General features: G+C 39.2%; 1 protein-coding gene across 4 annotated transcripts; it reads right to left on the bottom strand.

Annotated features, from left to right (window-relative positions):
* Positions 1-8,168: 8,168 nt before the first annotated feature.
* LOC109244132 (histone acetyltransferase HAC1-like) lies at positions 8,169-22,401 on the bottom strand. Of its 4 annotated transcripts, none has more exons than XM_019411166.1 (18): positions 22,147-22,401; positions 21,328-21,670; positions 20,728-20,836; positions 20,351-20,621; positions 19,751-20,251; positions 19,098-19,646; positions 17,822-18,951; positions 16,146-16,442; positions 15,694-15,972; positions 14,690-14,818; positions 13,232-13,432; positions 12,996-13,138; positions 12,523-12,835; positions 12,127-12,266; positions 11,252-11,330; positions 10,783-11,172; positions 9,912-10,129; positions 8,169-8,861 (listed from the first exon to the last, which is right to left on the bottom strand). In XM_019411166.1, the coding sequence occupies exons 2-18, from the start codon at positions 21,516-21,518 to the stop codon at positions 8,747-8,749; spliced, it is 5,055 nt and encodes a 1,684-aa protein (XP_019266711.1). In that variant the 5' UTR covers positions 21,519-21,670; positions 22,147-22,401; the 3' UTR covers positions 8,169-8,746. The 4 variants fall into 4 exon arrangements, with proteins under 4 accessions (XP_019266711.1, XP_019266710.1, XP_019266712.1 ...); XM_019411165.1 differs by having other exon boundaries at positions 22,158-22,401; XM_019411167.1 differs by having other exon boundaries at positions 20,387-20,621; positions 22,158-22,401.
* Positions 22,402-22,612: the final 211 nt, after the last annotated feature.

Here is a 22,612-nt window from a genome sequence, read left to right as displayed (position 1 = left end):
CCGTCCATGCTATTATTCTGCTTCCTACCGAGAGAGAGAGAGAGAGAGAGGGTGAGGAGGTTTATTGAGGGACTTGCTCAGCCTATCAAGTTGCAGATGTCTAAGGAGACTGGGAGTGATATTTCTTTTCAAACGGCTGCCAATGTTTCCAGGTGAGTCGAGATGGTTTTAGCTCAGAGGAGTGGTCAGGGATCTAACAAGAGACATCGTCATTCTGGTGGGTTCAGTGGTGCCTCATCTGGAGGAAGGGGTACTTTTGGTAGAGGCCATCCTCCCAGGCCATTTCATTCAGCACTCCAGGTTTCTCACGGTGCTTCAGGTGGTCGTGGCCCTCATATTCATTATTCCGATCAGCTAGCCTACAGTGCACCTCAGCTCCAGAGTTTTCAGGGTGGTTATTCAGGCTAACAGGGTCAGCAGTCTCAGCAGCCGAGGTCTTGTTATACTTGTGGCGATCCGAGGCACATTGCTAGATTTTTCCCTCGAGCATCGAGCAGTTCCCAGCATCAGGGTTCTCATGCCATGGTTCCGGCACCAAGTGCTTCACCGCTCGCCCAGCCAACTAGAGGTAGGGGTTAGACAGCTAGAGGTGGAGGTCGAGGCATTAGAGGTAGAGGTTAGGCCGCTAGAGGTGGAGGCCAGCCAGCCAGGGCCCGTCCTCGAGATGTAGTTGAGAGTGGTGGGGCCCAGCCCTGATGCTATAATTTTCTAGCCAGGCCGGGGGCTGAATCATCTGACGCGGTTATCACAGGTACGGTTTTAGTTTACAGTATAGATGCCTCAGTTCTATTTGATCCGGGTTCTACTTATTCATACGTGTCATCCTATTTTGCTTCGTATTTGGTTGTGCCTCGTGATTCTTTGAGTGAGCCTGTGTATGTGTCCACACCCGTGGGTGATGCTATTGTCATAGATCGTGTTTATCGCTCGTGTGTGGTTACCATTGGGAGTCTTGAGACTCGTGTAGATCTCTTACTTCTCGATATGGTCGACTTTGATGTCATTTTGGGTATGGATCGGCTGTCACATTATCATACTATATTGGATTGTCATGCCAATACGGTGACCTTAGCCTTGCCGGGGTTGCCTCGATTAGAGGGGAGGGGGACTCATGACCATTCTATCAGCAGTGTTATCTCTTATATGAAGGCTCGGCATATGGTCGAGAAGGAGTGTCTAGCTTATTTGGCTTATGTCCGCAATTCTAGTGCGGAGGTTCCTTCTATGGATTCTGTGCCCGTTGTTCCTGAGTTTCTTGTAGATCTGTCGGGGATGCCACCCAACAGAGATATTGACTTCTGTATCGATTTGGCTCCGGGCACTCAGCCCATTTATATTCCGTCATACCGTATGGCCCCGCCAGAGTTGAAAGAATTGAAGGAGAAGTTGCAAGATTTGCTTGATAAGGGTTTCATTAGACAAAGTGTCTCTCCCTAGGGTGCGCCCGTGTTGTTTGTGATGAAGAAGGATGGATCGATGAGGATGTGCATAGATTATCGGCAATTGAGCAAGGTCACCATCAAGAAAAAGTATCCATTACCAAGGATTGATGACTTATTTGATCAACTTCAGGGTGCCAAGGTGTTTTCAAAGATCGATTTGAAGTCTGGCTACCATCAGTTGAGGATTAGGGCATCTGATGTCCCTAAGACGGCTTTTCGGACTCGGTATGGGCATTATGAGTTTCTAGTGATGTCATTTGGGCTCACAAATGCCCCAGCGACATTTATGGATTTGATGAACCGGGTGTTCAAACCCTACTTGGATCCTTTCGTGGTTGTGTTTATTGCTGATATCTTGATCTACTCCCGCGGCCGAGAGGAACATGAGCAGCATCTTCGGATCGTTCTTCAGACTCTGAGAGACAACCAGTTATATGCTAAGTTTTCAAAATGCGAGTTTTGGTTGAGCTCGGTCGCTTTCTTGGGGCACGTTGTGTCGGCAGAAGGTATTCAAGTGGATCCTAAGAAGATTGAGGCAATCAAGAACTGGCCTAGACCCATATCAGCAATAGAGATCCGGAGTTTCTTAGGATTGGCGGGTTATTACCGCCGGTTTTTGGAGGGTTTTTCATCTATAGCAGCCCCGTTGACTAGGTTGACCTAGAAGGGTGCCTCGTTCATATGGTCAGACAAGTGTGAGGAGAGCTTTCAGAAGCTCAAGACCACTTTGACTAAGGCGTTAATATTGGTGCTGCCCACAGGTTCAGGGCCTTATACAGTATATTGTGATACGTCTCGTATTGGACTTGGTGCGGTATTGATGCAGGGTGGCAAGGTAATTGCATATTCTTCACGGCACCTGAAGATCCACGAGAAGAATTACCCAGTTCATGATCTAGAGTTGGTAGCCATTGTCCATTCACTGAAGATATGGAGGAACTATCTTTACGGCGTGTCATGTGAAGTGTTCACAGATCATCGGAGCTTGCAGTATTTGTTCAAGCAAAAGGATCTCAATTTGAGGTCAGAGGAGGTGGTTAGAGCTACTAAAAGACTATGATATCACCATCTTGTATCATCCCGGGAAGGCCAATGTGGTGGCTGACGTTTTGAGTAAAAAGTCAACTAGTATGGGCAGCCTTGCGTATATCCCAGTTGGTGAGAGACCGCTTGCATTGGATGTTCAGGCCTTGGACAATCAGTTCGTGAGGTTGGATGTTTCTGAGCCCACCCATGTCCTAGCTTGTACAGTTGCTCGGTCTTCCTTGTTTGAGCGCATCAGAGATCGGCAGTATGACGACCCTCATTTGCTTGTCCTTAGAGACACAGTGCGGCACAGTGGTGCCAAGCAGGTTACTGTTGGAGATGATGGAGTTTTGAGAATGCAGGGTCATATTTGCGTGCCTAATGTGGATGGACTTCGTGAGTTGATTCTAGAGGAGGCCACAGTTTTCGGTATTCTATTCATAGCCGCTAAGATGTATCAGGACTTGCGGCAGCATTATTGGTGGAGGAGGATGAAGAAGGATATAGTTGCATACGCAGCTTGGTGTCTAAATTGTCAGCAAGTAAAGTACGAACATCAGAGACCTGGTGGTTTGCTTCAGAAGATAGATATTCCTGAGTGGAAGTGGGAGCGTATCACTATGGATTTCGTTGTTAGACTCCCACGGACTCAGAGGAAGTTCGACGCAATTTGGGTCATTTGTGGACAGGCTGACCAAGTCAGCGCATTTCATTCTTGTGGCTATTCTTCAGAGCGGTTGGCAGAGATTTATATCTGCGAGATCGTTCGTCTTCACGGTGCGCCAGTGTCTATCATATCTGATCGAGGTACGCAGTTCACCTTATATTTCTGGAGGGCAGTATAGCGTGAGTTGGGCACGCAGGTTGAGTTGAGCATAGCATTTCATCCTCGGACGGACGGACAGTCCGAACACACTATTCAGATATTGGAGGATATGCTCCGCGCCGGTGTTATTAACTGCGGAGGCTCTTGGGATCAGTTATTTCCACTTGCGGAGTTCGCCTACAACAACAGCTACCAGTCGAGCATTCAGATGGCCCCCTGTGAGGCATTATATGGTAGACGGTATCGATCACCTGTTGGATAGTTTGAGCCGGTGGAGGCTTGGTTATTGGGTACAGATTTAGTACAGGATGCCTTGGATAAGGTTAAGATCACTCAGGATAGACTTCACTCAGCTCAGTCCAGGCAGAAGAGTTATGCCGCCCGTAAAGTTTGTGACGTTGCATTCATGGTCAGAGAGAGAGTGTTGCTCCGTGTGTTACCCATGAAGGGTGTAATGAGATTTGGGAAGAGGGGCAAGTTGAGCGCTAGGTACATCGGGCCTTTTGAGATTCTCCAGAGAGTGGGTGGGGTGGCTCACAAGCTCGCATTGCCACCCAGTTTATCAGTAGTTTATCATGTATTCCATGTGTCCATGCTCCGGAAATATCACGGAGATCCGTCTCATGTGTTAGACTTCAGCACGTTCCAGCTGGACAAGGATTTGCCCTACGAGGAGGAGCCGGTAGCTATTCTAGACCGGCAAGTTCGTCAATTGAGATCGAAGAGTTATCCTTCAGTTCGAGTGCAGTGGAGAGGTCAGCCTGTTGAGGCAGCTACTTGGGAGTCCGAGTCCGATATGTAGAGCAGATATCCCCACCTTTTCACTAGTCTAGGTACTTTTCTATGTCCGTTCGAGGACGAACGATTGTTTTAGAGGTGGAGAATGTGATGACCCGATAGGTCATCCTATGAATTAAAACCAAATTCTGTATTTCGAGGCCTTAAAACCCTCATTTTATCCCTCCTCGATTTGCGTGCGCAGTCCGGATGTGTTTCCGAAAAGCTTTTATGTTGAAAGTTGGTAAAAATAAGGAATTTTGCTTAAAACCACATTTGAGTTGAATTCGGTCAATATTTTTGGTAAACGGACCCGGACTCGTGTTTTGAAAGTGCCGGTTTGTCCGTATCAAAATATGGGACCTTGGGCGTATGCCCGGAATCGGATTCGGAGGTCCCTAGCCCGAATAATGAATTTTTGTTGAAAATTGGAAGTCTGAAAATTTATTTGTTTTTAAGAAATTATTGATATTTGATCTCGTTGCTATCGAGTCCGTATTTTGGTTCCGGAGCCCGGTACAGGTCAAATATAATATTTTGGACTTATTTGTGAAATTTGATGGCAAACGGAGTCGGTTTGACGTGATTCGTACGTCCGGTGGTAAAAATACAGATTTCAAAGCTTTCTTGAAAATTTCATTTGATTTCATCACGGTCCCGATGGTGGAAATTCCGAATCGTGATAATAGTGCAGGATGATGTTGACGATTCTGACGACCACCACGATGATGATGCCGACGATTCTACTGATTTGAATTCTACTGATTTGATAGAGAAGAGAGAGGATTGAAAATCTTGCTGAGAGAGAGAGAGAGAGAGAGAGAGAGAGAGAGAGAATATAATTGGGGTATTTCATGCCTCAATGATAGGTATAAATAAATACCTATTTTGCTATAAAATAGAAAAAATAGCTATAAGTAATAATATTTTAAAATTATTTTATTTTATAATAAATAAGGTGTAATAGTTTGCTATAGAAGGTAAAATTTCCTAAAAATATCACGGTGTACCCTATTTGTTCACCCCAACCCACTTTTTTCGAAAAATTTAACTAGTATCCAATATTAGGTAACCTCATACAACAACTTCTTTTCTGTTTCTTTTCTCTTTTTCTTTCTTCTTCTTAGTTGTTGTACAATAATATTATTCAATATATAGTAATTGAAGTATAAAGCTTTAAAGAAGTGGGTCTTAAATTTCGATTATGAAACGTGACTTTTAAATCAATTGAGTGTTGTTGAAAAAACTTTAAAATATTGGCAAATCACCATTATTACAAAATGGGTTTGTTAGGTTTATCAACTTGTTGAAAAATTGATGATTGAGGTTCATTATTTATGATATTTGAAACTTATGTTTCAAATTTAAACTCATTTGGAGTAGATTTGAGTTTTGAAATATGTGTTAGATTGTTGAAATTTGAAAAATAAGTTTCTCTTACTCAGCAAAAGATATTTCAATTGAAAATTTGCACTTTAGACACACAAGACTGAAGTGCATGCAAAAAATTGGTTGCACTTTCAGTAATGTCTTCTAAGTGCAAAATTGACCGCACTTAAGACACACATGACCGAAGTGCAACCAATTTTTTTTCATGCACTTATGTGATGTGTGTTTGAAGTACATGTAAATACGGGTGTAAATTAGTCAGATATTGTTGTAGGTAGAGGTGGGCATTCGGGCAGTTCGGATTGCATATAAAAATTTTAGTTTGAATTTTCGATTTTCAGATTGAAGAAATCACAATCCAAATCCAATCCAAATAAGCTCGGATTGGATCGGATTTTTTAAGTTTGGTTTCGAATTAATCGGTTTGGATATTTTAGATTTTCGATTTTGAACTTATATGTTGAGATGTTGCTTCTTTTTACAAAAGTGAATATCCAAATGAAGTACTCATGCTAAATATCCTGAAAAGTTCCTCATTCTCACTGCTATCATCCAAATGAAGTATTCAAATAATGATATTATGGTCAATAAAATACAGTAGAGACATTAATACGGCCGATAAGAAGTAAAAATAGTAAAACCATGTCCAAATAGAAAGTATCTCACAGTAACTTAGTAATTAATATTGAATGTATGAGATAATATCTAATGGGTCAGGTATTGAACTTATTGCTATTGACATATGGATAATGGACTAAATATAAAGTATAAGAAATTCGGATTTTCGGATATCCAAAAATTCGAAGTATCAAATCCAATATCCAATCCGAAATTCAATAATTTTAAAAATTAAATCCAAAATCCAATCTGTAATCCGAAAATGCATACCAAAAATCCAAAAAACGGATTTCGATTTGGATTTCGGGTTAGCCCAAACTATTGCCCACCCTAGCTGCAGGCTGTAGTTGCATGATTGTCTGTACTAGGAGTGGCAAACGGGCGGGTCGGGTCGGATATGGTTCGGATCAAAAAACGGATAATGAAAAAACGGATCAATTATCCGACCCGACCATATTTAATACGGATAAAAAACGGGTTAACCGGCGGATAATATGAGTTACCCATATTATCCATGACTTCTTGTATATGATCACTTTTGGGAGAATTCTTAGTCTCCCTAACTTGAGCAACCCCCAATTTGAGGCTTTACAAATGTAAAAGTTAGACCCATTGGTTATCCATTGTTTACTCATTGGTTATCCATTTTCTAAATGGATAATATGGTTCTTATCCATATTTGACCCGTTTTTAAAAAGTTCATTTTCCAACCCATTTTTTAGTGGATAATATGGGTGGCTAACTGTTTTCTTTGAACCATTTTGCCACCCCTAGTCTGTACATTCATGTACAGACCTCCCAACCTCAAATAAAATTTGTAATTTCAGCTGCGAACTTTCCACGAATTTTGCTATGTCAATTGCGTATGCTTGAGGTTGTGTCTGAAGTGAGTACATTTACAAAAAATTAAAAAAAAAAATTAAAAAAAAAATTAATAATAATAGAACTTAAGGGTACCCCTTAAACATCGGTCCCAAAATCTAGTATTTGTACACTTCCCCAGTTCAATGTGCTGACTTTTGGCCCTGGCGTGGTTCTTGACGTTGACTATACCATTGGACAAGAAAATCCAGGTTCTTTACTGAGCCTCTGAGGGTAAATAAGTCGAAGAGCTATGTGGAGATGGTCATGGAAACTGAGGTAGCATATTTCTGAATTTTATTTCAATCACACCTCTATGAAAATATTATCTTAGCTCAACAAATAATTGCGCCAGAAATATATGGGAAGCGATTTAGCTATATGTTCAACAGGACATTTTTTTGTCAATCCGGACTGAAAACTGAGAGTACTGGGTATTAACAATTAACAAGTACAGTTGCAAAATCGACGTTGTATCGGTCGAAATCTGACCAAGGGAATCTTGCTCAAAGGTAGATTACTAAGAGCCGATTAGGCCGAGGTCGTACTCGAGATAGAAGGAACCACTTGGCGAGCCGAGTAACCCGGGTCGAGGTCGGATACTCAGGTCGGCCATGATGGCTAGTTTCGTAGCAAGATATTTCAGGGGAATATTCCATTGAATATTTTCTGCACTTGTACTTCATGTTAGGTAAGGGATAGGTCTCATATAAAGAAAAAGGCAGAGAGAAGAAAGGGGCAGATAATATTCTATTGTATAAGTTCTCTCGTGAGAAGTTGACTCTCAATAAATTATAAACATTACATTTCTACAAAGATTCGATTGGTTATTTATCCCACACTTTCTCGCATCAAATTCGAGAAAGTTCCATATATTCACACGTTCGTTTGTCTTACATCATTATCAGCGAGAAGAATCATACACCTAATTCAATATTTGAGTGAATCATTCTCTCTATTTACACTTATTGCCATTTAATGTATTTATTGTTTATCATTGCTCCCCCATCCACTCATAACAGCATCATTTAATACCCACTGTACAAAATTGGTTTAAATGCAATTTTACATTATTTGTATGAATTTATTTCAGATCTAGGGTTTATTATATTTAGCTAGAATTTACCCATTATCTTCTTATTTACTAATTGATTTGACAAAATGGCTTAATACTTTTTGGTCAAACAGACGTGTCTAGTAACACCAGTTTGGAGTAGAACTTGCTATGCTACTTGTAAAGTATTTCTTTGCATTTTTAAATAAGAAAAACATCTACAAGACTAACTCCAAATATGAGAACAAGGAATAGAATGAGACAACTATTCACACGAAAAGGAAAACAGTTGTCTTTCCGCATGTTTAATGCATGATAAAATAAATCAGGAAGACAGGCACATTTGCCCTCAAAACGGTGACTTTTGCTGGATTACAACAGAATGAAATTAAAAAATCACTTATGAGCTACGGGCAGGGACGCTTGGCATTCTACGCTCCTGGAGATGCATTGTTGATGAGAGCAACTCGGAGATATAAGCATCACAATGGAGATAACAGAAAGACGGCCAAGTGAAAGAATAGGTCCACGATGGAGATAACCCAGAGGTGAGTAAGTGAAAGAATCAACGCCTAAGCGACGGTCAACCAGAAACAGCAAAACCTTCTAGAGTAGCCTAACAGCAATGAGCAAGCTTGTATGTTGGTGAGCAGTTTCCTGTACATTACGAGACCGTTCCTACCAACAATTGTCCTACCTCCAAGCATACCAGTAACACCTTGTATGTCTATTACAACATGTACAACAAAATGGTCATCCAGCACTGTTGGCAACCTCCGCAGCACGCTGTCTCATCATCTCCATAACAGCAGCCCGCCGCCGAGAATCAGACTGCTGTTGCAGCCTCCGAAGATGTTCTTTCAAATCTCTGCATGAGTGGTAATAAAGTTGCAAATTTTATGTTGTGAATAAGAGTTAGCTGATTTCAACAGAGACAAAAGGACCAAAACAAGGCGATTGCCGCGACATTATAAATTATTTTACTTCTCTTGAAAATTATTTATATTACTATTACTACCACCACCGTCAATCTCAAGCTGGATGAGTCGGCTAAATGAATTCTCACTATCCATTTGACTCCATTTGGAACAGTGGCGTATCCGTATCCATGACTTCAGGAGGATGGGTGTACTGCTACCATTTAATTTCATTCTATAAAATTTTGCCATGACAACAACTTGACAAGCTACAGTCAATCATAGCATCATTATTTGTAGTTACAAATACTTGGCTCCATATAGCAAAACTAAACAACTATTCAAAAGGAGAATGCTAAACGAAGAAAGAGAGAACTTGAATTGAAAAGATTCAAAACCAATTAGAATTTCGAAACAGAAAAACAGGAATTTAATAACTCAAAGAGTGAACCAAAAAGAGAAGAACGAAAGGGAAAAAAAGAAACAGAAAAGAACGAAAAAGGAAAAACAAAAACAGGCTTTCAATAGGATGGGGGCATGGGATTCGAACTCTAGACCTAGGGGCAAAGGTGCACACAGCCACCATTGCACCAAATGCTCTCTTGAGCATTTTCCCATATGCTAATGTAAGTAATATTAACAGAAAAAAACCAGTGCAATACACATTCTAGGGGGGTGCATGGGTTCACGTGAACCATGCCCCTCCACGTGGATCCGCGCCTGATTTGGAACCATTTCATCAGAATATCCAATTTGCAGATCAGGTCCAATATTCAATAAATTGTTTATGAATATTATCAATTGTTATTTTTAAATACTAATTACAAACACCTATACCGCAAAGCAAAAGCCAACTGACCTACCACCAAGGCTTATAGCATAGTGGTACCAGTGAGAGTCTCCCATATAATAGGTGTGAGTGTGACTCCCACTCCCTTTCCCCTTCCCTGGTCCACCCTAAGTAATGAAATTTTCTTTTATTTAACAAAAACCCAACTGACCTGCACCGTGGCACATGACACTCAGATTCCTTGCATGCACGAGCATGAAGTTGAAGTAGATACCACATCTTCTTACAGAGAACACAACCTCCTGAAGCACGTACTTTGCACTGTATGCCATGGCGGAAAAGCCCCTTAACTTTCCGACAGTTTGGATATTGACAAAGAGAAGAGCGGCACTGAGAGGCATGCACCAAAAGCTCAAGCATCTTCTTAAGCTGCAGATTCAAATGAAATCATTTCAGACTTCAGATGTCAAGCATAAACAAAGAGATAAACATAGTCACAGGAATGTTAGTCATACACAACAAAACCACGAGGATAATGCCTAACCCTGTTATGAATTGCTTATCTTGATGAAATGGAAAAAAAGTTGATATTTGAAATTGGGCAACTTTGAACTGAGCAAAATACATACTGTCTCCAGGGAGAGTTCATAATAGATTTTAAACTGAAGTCCAGATGCCAAGAGCTTGTAGTCGTCGTGCAAAAAGAATAGGCTCACATAAGTAGATAATATGTTCATATAACCAAATGACCTTTACAATTATACACCTTAAAGTACTACCAGTTAGGTCGCTTTATTTGGGTTTGTTACTGTGACATTTTACCTCGTAATTTCAGCAACTTCTAGGCATGTTTAGCACATCAGTTAACATGTTACTAAAAGGGGGGGAAATATCATCACGCGTTCTGTAAAAGTATCAATGTTCTCCATGTAATAACTTTGGGAGAGATTAAACATCTCACTAATATAATATCATGCCGACAGGAGGCATCTTTTGCTTCTCCACAGAAAGAGTTGAGAAAGTTTGAGTAACAGAGAAAATCAGAAAACCACAACTAATATTAATGGCCAAGGAGAATGCACCTGCAGAACTCGTAGTTCCCTAGCCTCTTTATTCTGAGCATCACGCTCAGCAATGGATGGATGATTAGTTAGCTTGTGAGGATGATCAATTCCACCATCCTTCTGATAACAAGCATTACACACATCATAATCTGGGCAAACTTCACACCGCCAACCTTGACCTGCTTCTATGTCAAGATGACAAATATTGCAAGTTGTCACAAATGCTGGTGCAGTCGGATTATGAAGGTGGTAAAGGACCATCATTGAGGAATGTTTAGCACGCCGCAGGGTATCATATTGGTAATGGTTTCCTTGACAAAGACTCAAAAACGCCTGCCTTGTATCAAAAAACTCGCTCTCGAGAATTTCATCTTTATCCTTGGTATCTTCAGTTACTTCAATTTCAATCTGCAAAAGTTATTCCTCAATCAACAAAATCTACAATATAGCAATACCTATCAGAACAAAAACATAAAAAACTACTTACGGGGTAGAGTATATGTGTGTCCTTGTGATAGATAGGATGTCTTTCTCTGTCTTCAAGTTTCTGTTCAACTTCATAACACCTAAAGAGTAGCAGCACAGTTAATTGTTTTAAAAAAAAAAAAACTTGTGCAAGAAAGTACGAGCTGTCATACTCGAAGACTATTCTGCAATGCGCAGCATGCATAAATGGGGAAATTATATTGCAGATATATGCGAGTTCATGTACCAACAAAAAAAACCAACTACAGGAATGTGGCACTGGTTGAAACCAAGCTTCCAAATGCTTACTTTGGTACCAATCAAAATAACATATATGCAAGCTCATGTATTAAGAATGAGAGAACTCATAGGGTCTGCCATGCTTTGAGAAAACTATTGTTTATGTTCAGTTCACAATCGGCGCTCAAACTATAAATGTTATACCTTAGACTGCTCTTTGTCTGGAGTAATAAGAAACGACGGATAATGCTGATAGCTTATCTGATTTTTGACATTCTCTACATTAACTTTTCTTTTCTCACTTTTGCTGTGCACTCTGTGTTCTACACTTCTTTACCTTTCTTCTTCAACACTCACAGTGCGCCTTTAACATTACTAAGAAAACTATGAACTCCAAGGTTTTTGGCGATGTTGGTTCATGAATATAGCTTAGCAGTCACTTATAAACTATAAGTCCCTATAGATAATAAATGAGAAGAGAGAAAATGACTTTTTGTTACACATGAAAAAAGACTCTCCAAGTACTTTTGGTCTTGCTTATTTTTTCTGTCTCCTTTTCAGATGAGGAGAAGATCAGGCATTAGTATTTCACTTTCAAGCGCGTAACAGAAAAGTTTTACTACTCCAATAATGAAATGAGAGAGGCGAGACTCATACTTGTCACAAAGCTGAAAGTTCTTGCATTGATTGCATACCCAACGATTTCCGGACACCATTAGAATACAACAATGAGTACATGCATGCTGCAGGTGGACCATAATAAAATCTTCCTTCATTGGAGAAATAGTTTCACCAAGCTGTGACAAGTGGAAATTTGTGAGGGCACAAACAAAAGTATACACAAGAAGATTTACAGTCCATCAGCTTTCAACACAGGAAAATAGTAATCAGTGCTTGAAAAGAGAATAGCAATATATTCAGAACTGCAAGCCATAAACCGCGACGTATCTTTTGATGAATACAAAACATATTAACAACAACCAGTCAACAAACAGTCAAAGAGGAAGTAGAAAGAAGACTAGAGTAAATAAAGTATTTAAAGGCCAAAATTACTTTGTGCATTAGAAGTATATCCTTAGATGCATTTCCAGAAAGATCAGATTGACCAGATGCTTTAAGAGCTCTTTTTGATATAGTCTTCTTAATAGATCCCTTCTTATGTTGTTTCCTCCCATCTTCTTCTTGTTGAAGTTGATAAATCATATCCTCTGCTGCACCAGGCCAATAGTCCCCATCAAAATATGGCAGGCGAGCTGCAGTAACTTTAGCTTTACATTCGCCCGCAGAAATGAAGAAATGGTCATATAAATTTGTGAGATCTACAACAATATTTTCCTTCAAAGCTTTTCTTAACATTGATAAATACCTGAAATATAAGATAGTGAACCTAGTCAAGTACATGTACCCAAAAGGAGCAATATTACCTCACCACATTAGAAGTTCATCAAAACAGATAACCAAAGTTTTGAGACTGAAGGACACATTCTAAAAAATATGATAACAAGTAAAAACTTTATTAAGCTCACCACTCTCTGAGCTTGTCAGATTTTGGGGTTTTCTGGATTTCCGGGTGGCAATATAATATATAATCTTCACCCTTCAGTGGGGGACAAGCCCATATATAGCAACTTGAGAAACCGCGCTTTTTGCAGTATTCTAAATATCCAATCTGGAATAAGACCAGAATAGCATGAATACAAATATAAACCGATAATAAAGATAAGGAAATCAACATATAAAACTGATGGCAGAAAAAGATTACCAAAATTTCATGGTACACAAATGTACGAAGAGCCTCGCCACTCACTGCTTTGATCTCTGGCCTGAAATATTTGACAGAATCTAGATACGAGAGATAAACACGGCGATGATTTGGTTGTGCGCATTCAGATCCAAATTCCTGAACATACATGCCAAAGAGGCACACTTCTACACCCTCAATTTTCTGAAATAACAGTAACACCTGAAGGATGCAACTTATTAGTTCAGCACTCAAAACTCTTATCACCTAATTGCAAGAGAAATGAGCTAGGAAATGACAAACAGAGATCTTAGGACCTAATGCTTGACCTAACATCCTAAGACAATATAATAGAGCATAATGGTTACGCAGAATTTATCCAGCCGACCTCAACTACTCGATTGGCAAGTAGTTGACTAATTGATTTTTACCATTAATCAATGGATAACGAATTGAATTAGTCCACCGTTTTACTCCCCTAACCATCAAAACTAACCTCCCAATTCAACTATTGACTTAGACTTTACGCACGTAAAGGCTTCCCCAAATAATATTTTTTCGCTACAGTGCTGGAAGCAATTTTAAAGGTCAAGGATATGGAGGGATAATTCACGTCAGGGAAGGACAAATGAATGAACATGGAGCGAACCAAGCCAAGAAACCATCAACTTTTACCTATACAAGGCTCTTATCAAATTGCACACAAGGAACACATAATGACGTGCATGTTATAGAGATGTCTCACACCAATAATTTATCAAAACAATGTCTCGCGAACCAATAATCCATTCTGTACCAACAGATTAGATCTATTTCTAACGTATGAATATCTGGTATAAACACATCTCAAATTCATTTCAATCCTTGGAACCAAAATGTCCACAACAATTAAGTGATGGTCAGATAGTTTTTCAGAGAAACTTGTTACAAATGTTTCTAAAACATTTAGTGCAACACAATGTGTTTCAATGACTGATATTGGAAACACTTGTGGCAGTGCGAGATGTTTCCTGAACTCATAAAACTAGAATAGTAACCTAGTATTATATAAACTTTCAACCAAACCCCTTTTAGTATGTGAATATTTTACTACTATCCTTGAAACAACATGCATTAGTTTAATACAAAAACATTTACTATATCAATATAAGAATATATATTAAGAAAAAAACAGAGTGAAAAATAATTACTCCACAATTTGGTGAATATAACATAAGATTAAATGAATTCTAAAAAATCATAACATAATCATAAGAAAGAAAAATGTGAAATTGGAAAAGAATACTCGGGAAAAAAGGAGAGCTCAAGGTAATATTAAAAAGTACGTGCCTATTGCAGAAACAAGTTTGGCTTGCTTTGGTTTGTTTCAAACAACAAACACATACCAACCTTTCAATTTGTGTCTAATTTTGTGAATATGTTCCTTTTCAGTACCAAACAACTCTGATTTGCAGTAAAAAAAAAAGGGTAGAAATGTACCTTTGATTTATATGGGAACTCTGGCGGATAATTCTCTTCTTGAAAGATCTCGAGAAACCTTGATTTCACTTCTAACTTTTTGTCCACTGATGACACAATCCTTACAACAAGCCCTTCAGCACCAGGAACCTGTTAAATCGACAACACAAGCAGAAGTAGAAATGCATAAGTAAACAATTGCTGACAAAAATATCAATAAACAGAACTTGGAAGAAACACCCAAATAAGATATCTTCCAAAAGGAAATGTTTCTTTACTTTGAGCCTGTTTGGATGGGCGTGTTGTAAGTGACTTTTAAGCCAAAAGCCATAAGTTAGGAATTCTAGCTTTTGGCTTTTGACTTATTTTTGTCATTTTGGCTTAAAAACAAGTGCTTAAAAGCACTTTTTTACTTTATCCAAACAAGCTATTTTGGCATAAAAGCACTTAAAATAAGCCAATCCAAACGGGCTCTTTATAATGAAAAAGTTTAAGCAATCGAGACAGTTCAATCACAAGCTAATTTATCTCCATACGGGGATTATGACATCAAAGCTAATATTTATCTCAGTACTTAATGTTTTCTAAGATTGAACGTGCATATGAGGTTTTCCAAAGATAAGGAAACACATTATAACTGAAAAATCAGAAGACAAGATACTTTACTTATATGTCACATTTCTTTAGAAGGCTGAAGCTGTTCCATACTCTGGACTTAATTATAACTATACTGGTTAGAAGTAGTGAATGCAGCATCCACCACAGAGACTAGAGTGAGTTTTACAATGCTTAGACGTACCAACTTTTCTCATGGCATGACATCTATCTTAGAGCTGTTTTCGACTTTACTATACAGGAGAGGCACCCCCTTGATTGGCGACTGTCAATCAAAACTATATGCCCATTTATCCATCACAACGATGCATTCGGTGTCCACCAGTATAAATATATCACGCTCTCTTATTAGAATCATTAAACTTCAACACGTGGGCTGTAGCGTTCAAAACTCAAGCAAATTCACGTACCTCATCATAACTTTTTCCTTCACGTCTTGCTCTCTCCTGCCTTTCATGCTTCAAACGCCTAACTAATCGTTGCTCAATATGGTCACTGAGAATTGTACGAGGCAGATCTTTTGCTCCAAGAACAGCACTTTGTGGTAAGGGCTTACGCTCACCTCTTTCAACCTCTATAATATAGCAATTTGGACAGGTATACTCAGCTTGCCCACCATCATTTCTCCTACCATTGAACAATGCACAAATCTGATGTTGCCAAGCTTCGCACTTATCACATTGAACCCACTGCACAAAGCAGAAACTTTTAAGATTTAACAAATATAATAAAACTAGTCAAAATTCAGAACAAGAGAAACATTGTGTACTGCTGAAAAAAGTGTATAGAGCTGGATTTTCAATTTTATTTCTTCAATCATTAGATATTCTGAAGTAAATCCTAAAAGGTGAGACACAAATACCCATTCTTCAGTTTCCTCATCATTTTTCTTTTTCTCCATCCTCGCCTTCGGAATAGTGGTTCCATCAACAACAATGGTGTCTCCACGAGCCTCATTATAGCATGGAATGCAGAAGTAGTGTCGAGTATCACCAGTTCCAATCGTATAATACATTGCATTTCGTTTAATACGAGCACCACAAGGAGTACAATATATAGGCGGAGGTTCGAAATTTAGCTTCTCAACTGCACATAATTGACATGAATTTTCACTCATGGAATGTTCCATAGCTTGATTTTTTTCTGCTTTTGCTTTGCTCTGTGAAGGGGAAAAAAACAAAATTTCGTTCCATGAAATGATAACACATACCGATCAGAAAATAAACCAAAAACATCAGTAGAATATATGCCACAGATACTGATAACGCAGATATGTTTCCTACCACGTATGAAAAGTAAATTTTAAAATGAGGTTTTGATTGTCTTCTGGAGTTTCTAAGAGGGTGAAAGACTCATTTAAGATTTTTTTTCTTTTTGATAATGGTACAAGGAAGACTCATTTAAGATTTAAAACAGCAGTAAGTGTACTCGTAAGAGTAGGTGTTTCATTTCTCATCAACTATAAATACATAGACCTTGTATTCCTTAGGTCCTACCCTTACCTCCTGAAGGATTATAATTCACTACTTCCGGCTTACACATACTAGACAGCAAATAACATTTAAAAAAAATTCAAGAAGGTAACATATTCGTATATTAATATATAGACTTCACAAACACTGTGAAGTTACCCAAAATTACGAAGAGGAGTGCATAAAAACAAAACACTCCTAATCATTGTTTCTCAGCTACATATATCAAAACTAATGCTATATTACTTTGAGGGTGTATCTTCTTGAAAGAAAATTCAGATGGAGGGCGATATATTAGGAAAATATTTTAAGAATTAGCAAGCAGAACAACAAATAATTTTGGAAGTCATTTTATCTCACTGCAATAACTAGGTGTATGGAAAAAAAAATAACGAATAAACCATGAATGCATAACCCTAGAAAACTTGGCCAAGATTAGAATTGCTACCAGTTTCTCAAAACATGTATAGATCTAGTCTTTTAAGCAACCACCACCCATTTTCTAAACCCATATCTATACTATTTTGAGGGTGTATCTTCTTGATAGAAAACTCAGCTAGAGGCGATATGTTTAGGAAATTATTTTATGACCCAGCAAGCAGAACAGCCAATAAATTTTTAGTCATTTCATCTCAATGCAATAACTAGTTACATGCAAAACTCAGTTAATAAACCATGAATGCATAACTTACGCGTTCATGGTTTCATAAAATTGAGTTTTGCATGTGCCTAGTTATTGCATTGAGATGAAATGATTAAAAATGTATTGCTGTTCTGCTAGCTCGCATAACTCTGAAGAAGTTCTCCAAGTTTAGAATCATTACAAATTTCTCGAAACATGTATGCATCTAGTCTTTTATGCAACCACCACTGGTCTTCTAAGGCAAGTCCCCAACACCATGATTTTACTAATACTCATTAAAAAGCTGTTATTACGAAAGGATTTAAAACATCAATCACCAACTCATTTTAAAAAATATGATGCAAATGTGTATGTCAGACAATTCATGACTAAAACAACGGGATCCCCCTCCCTCAACAACTAACAATAGCACGCAAGACAGACCTGGCCAACCCATCGCCTCAGACCAATAATGTGCTCTCGGACTTGCTCTGGGGTGAATAATTCAGTCATTGACACACCCTTTATTGTAGGCTTCCCAGACTTGGATCCACTTGTGCTTTCAGAGGGTGCTGATGTAATTTCCTGTTTAGGCTGATCCATGTCCTTTTCAGTCTTCATATTTCCCTGTTTCACAAGAGAAGCTGCACTACTTGATACAGCAGAATCAAGAACAGGCTTTTGAATGCAGGTATCATCCAAATTATCCTTTCGTATATCTATACTCCCAGGACTGACTTGCACAGCATTTACAGGAATTTCTATCATTATGTCAGTAACTTCAGATTTCATTGCGACAGCATTGCCATGCTGTTCAACGAGCTGGGCATTTTGGGTAACAAGAGAGTCACAGGCGGAAACTGGCATAAAACAATTTTCTGTTTCCAAGATAAGAGATTGAGAAGGTGGCTCAATCTTCGTACGCTTAAGAGAAGGCTGCAAATCTTCTGTTTGAGCCGACACCGAACTCAGCTTGGCAGTCAACCTGGAAGCAATTTCACCAGCATCATAGGATCTACAACTACCATTAGGAGGATTTGGCATATCAGAACTACAGCCAGGACGAGCAACTTTTTGTTGTGCATGTACAAATTTCCTGACAGGAATGCAAACAGGACAGCTTAGATCTCTGCACCGTCTGTAGTGGTTAATTAAGACCCTCGTTGTAGGACAACGAGGATATTGACAGTCAAAGTTACTGCATCCTTCCATATGCTTCACTAGTTTTTGAGCTTTTATGCAATTCTGCTCTGGACATTTCCCTTCCGGAGCAGAACATCCACGTGCATGAATCAAAAACAATAGCCACCTCTGCTGATTGAAATACTGTCGTTCACGAGGAAGGTTATTAGATCTGCTGATGGAGCTGCTCGAGTTATTGGTGGCAACTGCTCTATTACCAAAAGGTTGACTGACCGGAGATCCCTCTGTAGACAAATTATTTGGATAAGCTTCATCCTTCCTGGAAGTTCTCTGACACGATTCCTCTTGTGCATTTTGCTTATTTGAGAAGCTACCTGGTATTTGACTCCCATCTTGCGACGTGGAATACCATTGACCCTGAAATACTGCATCTGAATGAACCCCATTAGTAAAAAAGCTGAAACGGCTCTTAGAATCAGTAACAAACTGTTGCGAATTCAATAATTGCTGCATTTGTTGTGAAGGATGAGACACTGACAAACGAATAACCTAGACAGAGGAGGGAGCAACTGAGTACCTTTAGAATGGTCTTCAACTGAATTTGACTGAAACTGATTTATGTTAGAAAACTGAAATTGCTCAGCATTGACCCGAGAATGTTGGGCTTCAACATGATTTCCAGGCTCAGACTTTACCCGAATACCAAGATCAGAAGGTAGCTGAGCTTGAGCAAAAGTATTGCTCCTTGACAAAAGTTGGTGCTGCTGACTTTGCAGCTTCTGCTGAGGTTGAGGTTGAACAAATTGACGTTGCTCCTGGAACTGCTGAGGCGGCTGTTGACAATGTTGATGCTGATAGGAAGATAAACGGTTATCTCCCAGTGAATGCTGGGACTGAAAGTTCATCTGCACTGACTGATCAACTGGTTGAACCTTTATATTTGGCATCTGCTGAGAGGCGGTCAAGTTTGATTGATCGGTAATCAAAGGAGAGTTTGTTTTGGACATGGACTGTAAGGATACAGCACGGGGGTTTTGATTATTCATGACCATTCCCACAGAAGAAACAGGAAGACACAAGTTTCCAGACCCCGACGTATCTGCGCGATTGATACCATATCTATCACCTGTCATACAAAAAAGACGAAATAGCACTCGCATATTATTTAAAGCTTGAAAATAATCTGACTGCTGGAGTTATTTTATCAGTACTTGTTGAGAATGGGGGCACCTTGCATTAAGGGCTGATGCTGTTGATCAAAATGCTGTGATAATGACTTTGGAGAGTTCCCATATGTGGTTGCTGGTATATAGCTCTCAGAGGCTCCTGAACCATTCAACAAGTGCAAATTGTTCCCAATCATCCCAAGTCCCCCATTCAGAGACCCAGTCTGTCCATAGGATCTATTCTGCAATCCTGACCTGATTCCACCACCCACATGGCTGCCAACTGTATGCAGTATTCGGCTGTTTTGATTTTGTTGCAGCGGCTGTGAAACAATTGTGGAATCAACACTAGAAAATGCAGCAATACTACTGGGTGATTCCAAACTCATGGAAGACTGTGCACTAGTGTTGCTATTCAGATTAGCACCACAGCTGGTATTAAACCCAGGAGTGGGGATCATTTGACTTGTCATTCTTTGTCCACTCATTGATGGTGCCAAATTATTCCCACCTGAATTGACCAAGAAATTGGAAGTTGGCTGTTGATATCCATTTGTCAAACACCCTGCAAGGATGAGTTCTGTTACTACAAAGTAAAATAAATCCCTAAATTGCCTAGAAAATAATTATACCATCAGCAGAACCAAAGGAAAAACAAATGTACCACTGGAAGAAACATTAGCCATTGGCAAGAAGCTACCAGAGTTGACAGTAGAAGATGCAATGGTACTCCCAGAAGCCATGGAACTGTCAAAAGATGATGTTCCAATCAGGGCCGAATTTACACCTTGCGCCATGCCCGGAGTTGGTATCATTGTACCAATGGGTCCAGAAGAATTAACACGAGAGACACGTTGATTATGATTATTCATTCGAAGGCCTTTAATCAGGCCATGTAAGCGGTTCTCCAAAGTGTTGAGATTCAAATACTCCTCCTAACAGCATGACAAGTGCTAAGTCAATGAGCAAAAAAAAAAAGAATGTCTTTTCATCATAGCAGAAACACGTCAAAACATACATAAAGAACAGAAAATAACAAACCTTTGTTGAGGCACTTTTAAACAAGCCCTCTTCCAGGCGTTTAACTATATCCATAACCTTCTTCGGAGGTTTCTCATGGGCTTGCTGCCGCTGCATGAGATACTCGTAGCTGAAAAACAACAAGGTTGCAAAACTCTCATCAGTTCTTACCATCATAAAACTTGCCAGGATCACAAATGACATTGAATTCCTACAACGCAGACACAACACAGTTTATAGAACAAACCTTATTCTCATATGACTTCCTGTCATATTCTACAGCAAAACAATATGTTGTTCCAAAAGAGAAGGATAGATAGTTATACAATATGGCTCATCTAATTTGATAAATTAATTTTCAGCGTTCTCTACCTTCACTAGGTAGGGGTAAGGTCTGTGTACACACTACCCTCCCCGTTTGGGAATATATACTGGGACTGTTGTTGTTGTTGTTGTTGTAATTTTCACAGTGTTGATAAATTAGTCATTAACGGCTTTTTACTTCAGTTTATCTACACCAACCAATTCCCACACCCCCTCCCAGACAAAAGCAAAAGAATAATGGAAGGAAGGAAGCACCTCTGAAACATTTTAATGGATACAAAGAACATACTTTCTTACATCTTATTTGATATAAATATCCGCGCTTTGGAGAACTCAGGCTCCATATTTGGCATGTTATTATGAATAATGGGATTTTGCATCTGCATAGAGAAAGGATTTCCGCTCTGCTGGGGTAGCCCAGGCAGAGAAGTGCCACTTTGATTTGGAACCTGCCCTGAGATCTGACCTGACATATGCTGCAAATTCATTTTTATCTTGTATCCTTCCAAAAAACATGTACTTCATAGCACAGCCTATTAGCATTCCATTAAATAGATGAGAATCCCGCACTTTGTTGGCTGAGTGAGCACATACTCATCCAACCATTTCGCCTGAAAATACGCTCACGGTATCTGTAATGCTGCAGTCAAAACAATGCCAAGAAAATCAAGTTAAGGAGTGGTCTACCCGTTGGTCATTGCATATACAAGTACACGAGGTAAGTGAGGAAGGAGAGAACAATCAAGCAATCTACTTTACATTATTGACAACAGGAGAATCAACATTACCATAATACACTTGTACAAGTTTAAACTACATCAGCAATGCTCACTATCAAAAAGGAGCTAGCAAATTAAACACATTCAATGTGAAAAATCCTTGTTGTATTTTTAAGGGGGGGAGAAATGAAAAAATTAAGAAAAACAATGCATGAACAGACTAAAAGAGCCTGTTTCTCAGTGAGGATAAAAAAGCCCCAATTTTTTGGAGCTAGCTAAAATCAGCTTCGAATATAGAAATTAATAAGCAACTCAAACATGAGCATAAATACAAACACCTAATTGATTACATTAGAACATCAAGGTATTGAATCTTCATAAATTCATAAAACATTACCGAAAATTCACCTGGAATTCGATTAGATTTTTAATGTCGAAAGCAGCAGCCGCTGGTGGAGATGAAGGAGGAGAGCTTAGGGTAGTCAAATGACGTGTCTTGGAGATCAACGGTGATGGGAGGAGTTAGCGGATGTGGCGGTGAAGGTGGTAGATTGGCTGGCCGTCGTTACGATGAGGAGCGGTGATGGCTGATGGCGAGAACCCAAAGGAGACTTGAGAATCGGGAGACGATAGAGTCAAAGGGTGAAATTGGAAAGCTTTGGAGTACGGATGGCTCGCCTATATCAGGGGTATAAGAGTAATTTAATAGTTGCCGTTTTTTCTTTTTCTTTTTCTTGTCTTAAGAAAAACAACATGCACAATTACTCCTCCTTAGATGACATTTCATTGTCAATGAAGATTGAGAATAAACTATTCAAAAAACCTACAAGTTTGTTATAAAACAATAAGAGAAAAGAACAGTA

The sequence above is a fragment of the Nicotiana attenuata genome, unplaced genomic scaffold (genome assembly GCF_001879085.1).
Source record: "Nicotiana attenuata strain UT unplaced genomic scaffold, NIATTr2, whole genome shotgun sequence".
NCBI classification, from domain to species: Eukaryota; Viridiplantae; Streptophyta; class Magnoliopsida; order Solanales; family Solanaceae; genus Nicotiana; species Nicotiana attenuata.
This window is presented reverse-complemented; position numbering and strand designations above follow the sequence as displayed.

Coding starts and splice junctions, on each gene's coding strand:
- LOC109244132 (XM_019411166.1), bottom strand. CDS start 21,518: ATGAATTTGCAGCATATGTCAGGTCAGATCTCAGGGCAGGTTCCAAAT. Junction 19,647..19,750: donor GCATCAGCCCTTAATGCAAG/GTGCCCCCATTC, acceptor TTTGTATGACAG/GTGATAGATATGGTATCAAT. Junction 15,973..16,145: donor ATGAGGAAACTGAAGAATGG/GTATTTGTGTCT, acceptor TGCTTTGTGCAG/TGGGTTCAATGTGATAAGTG.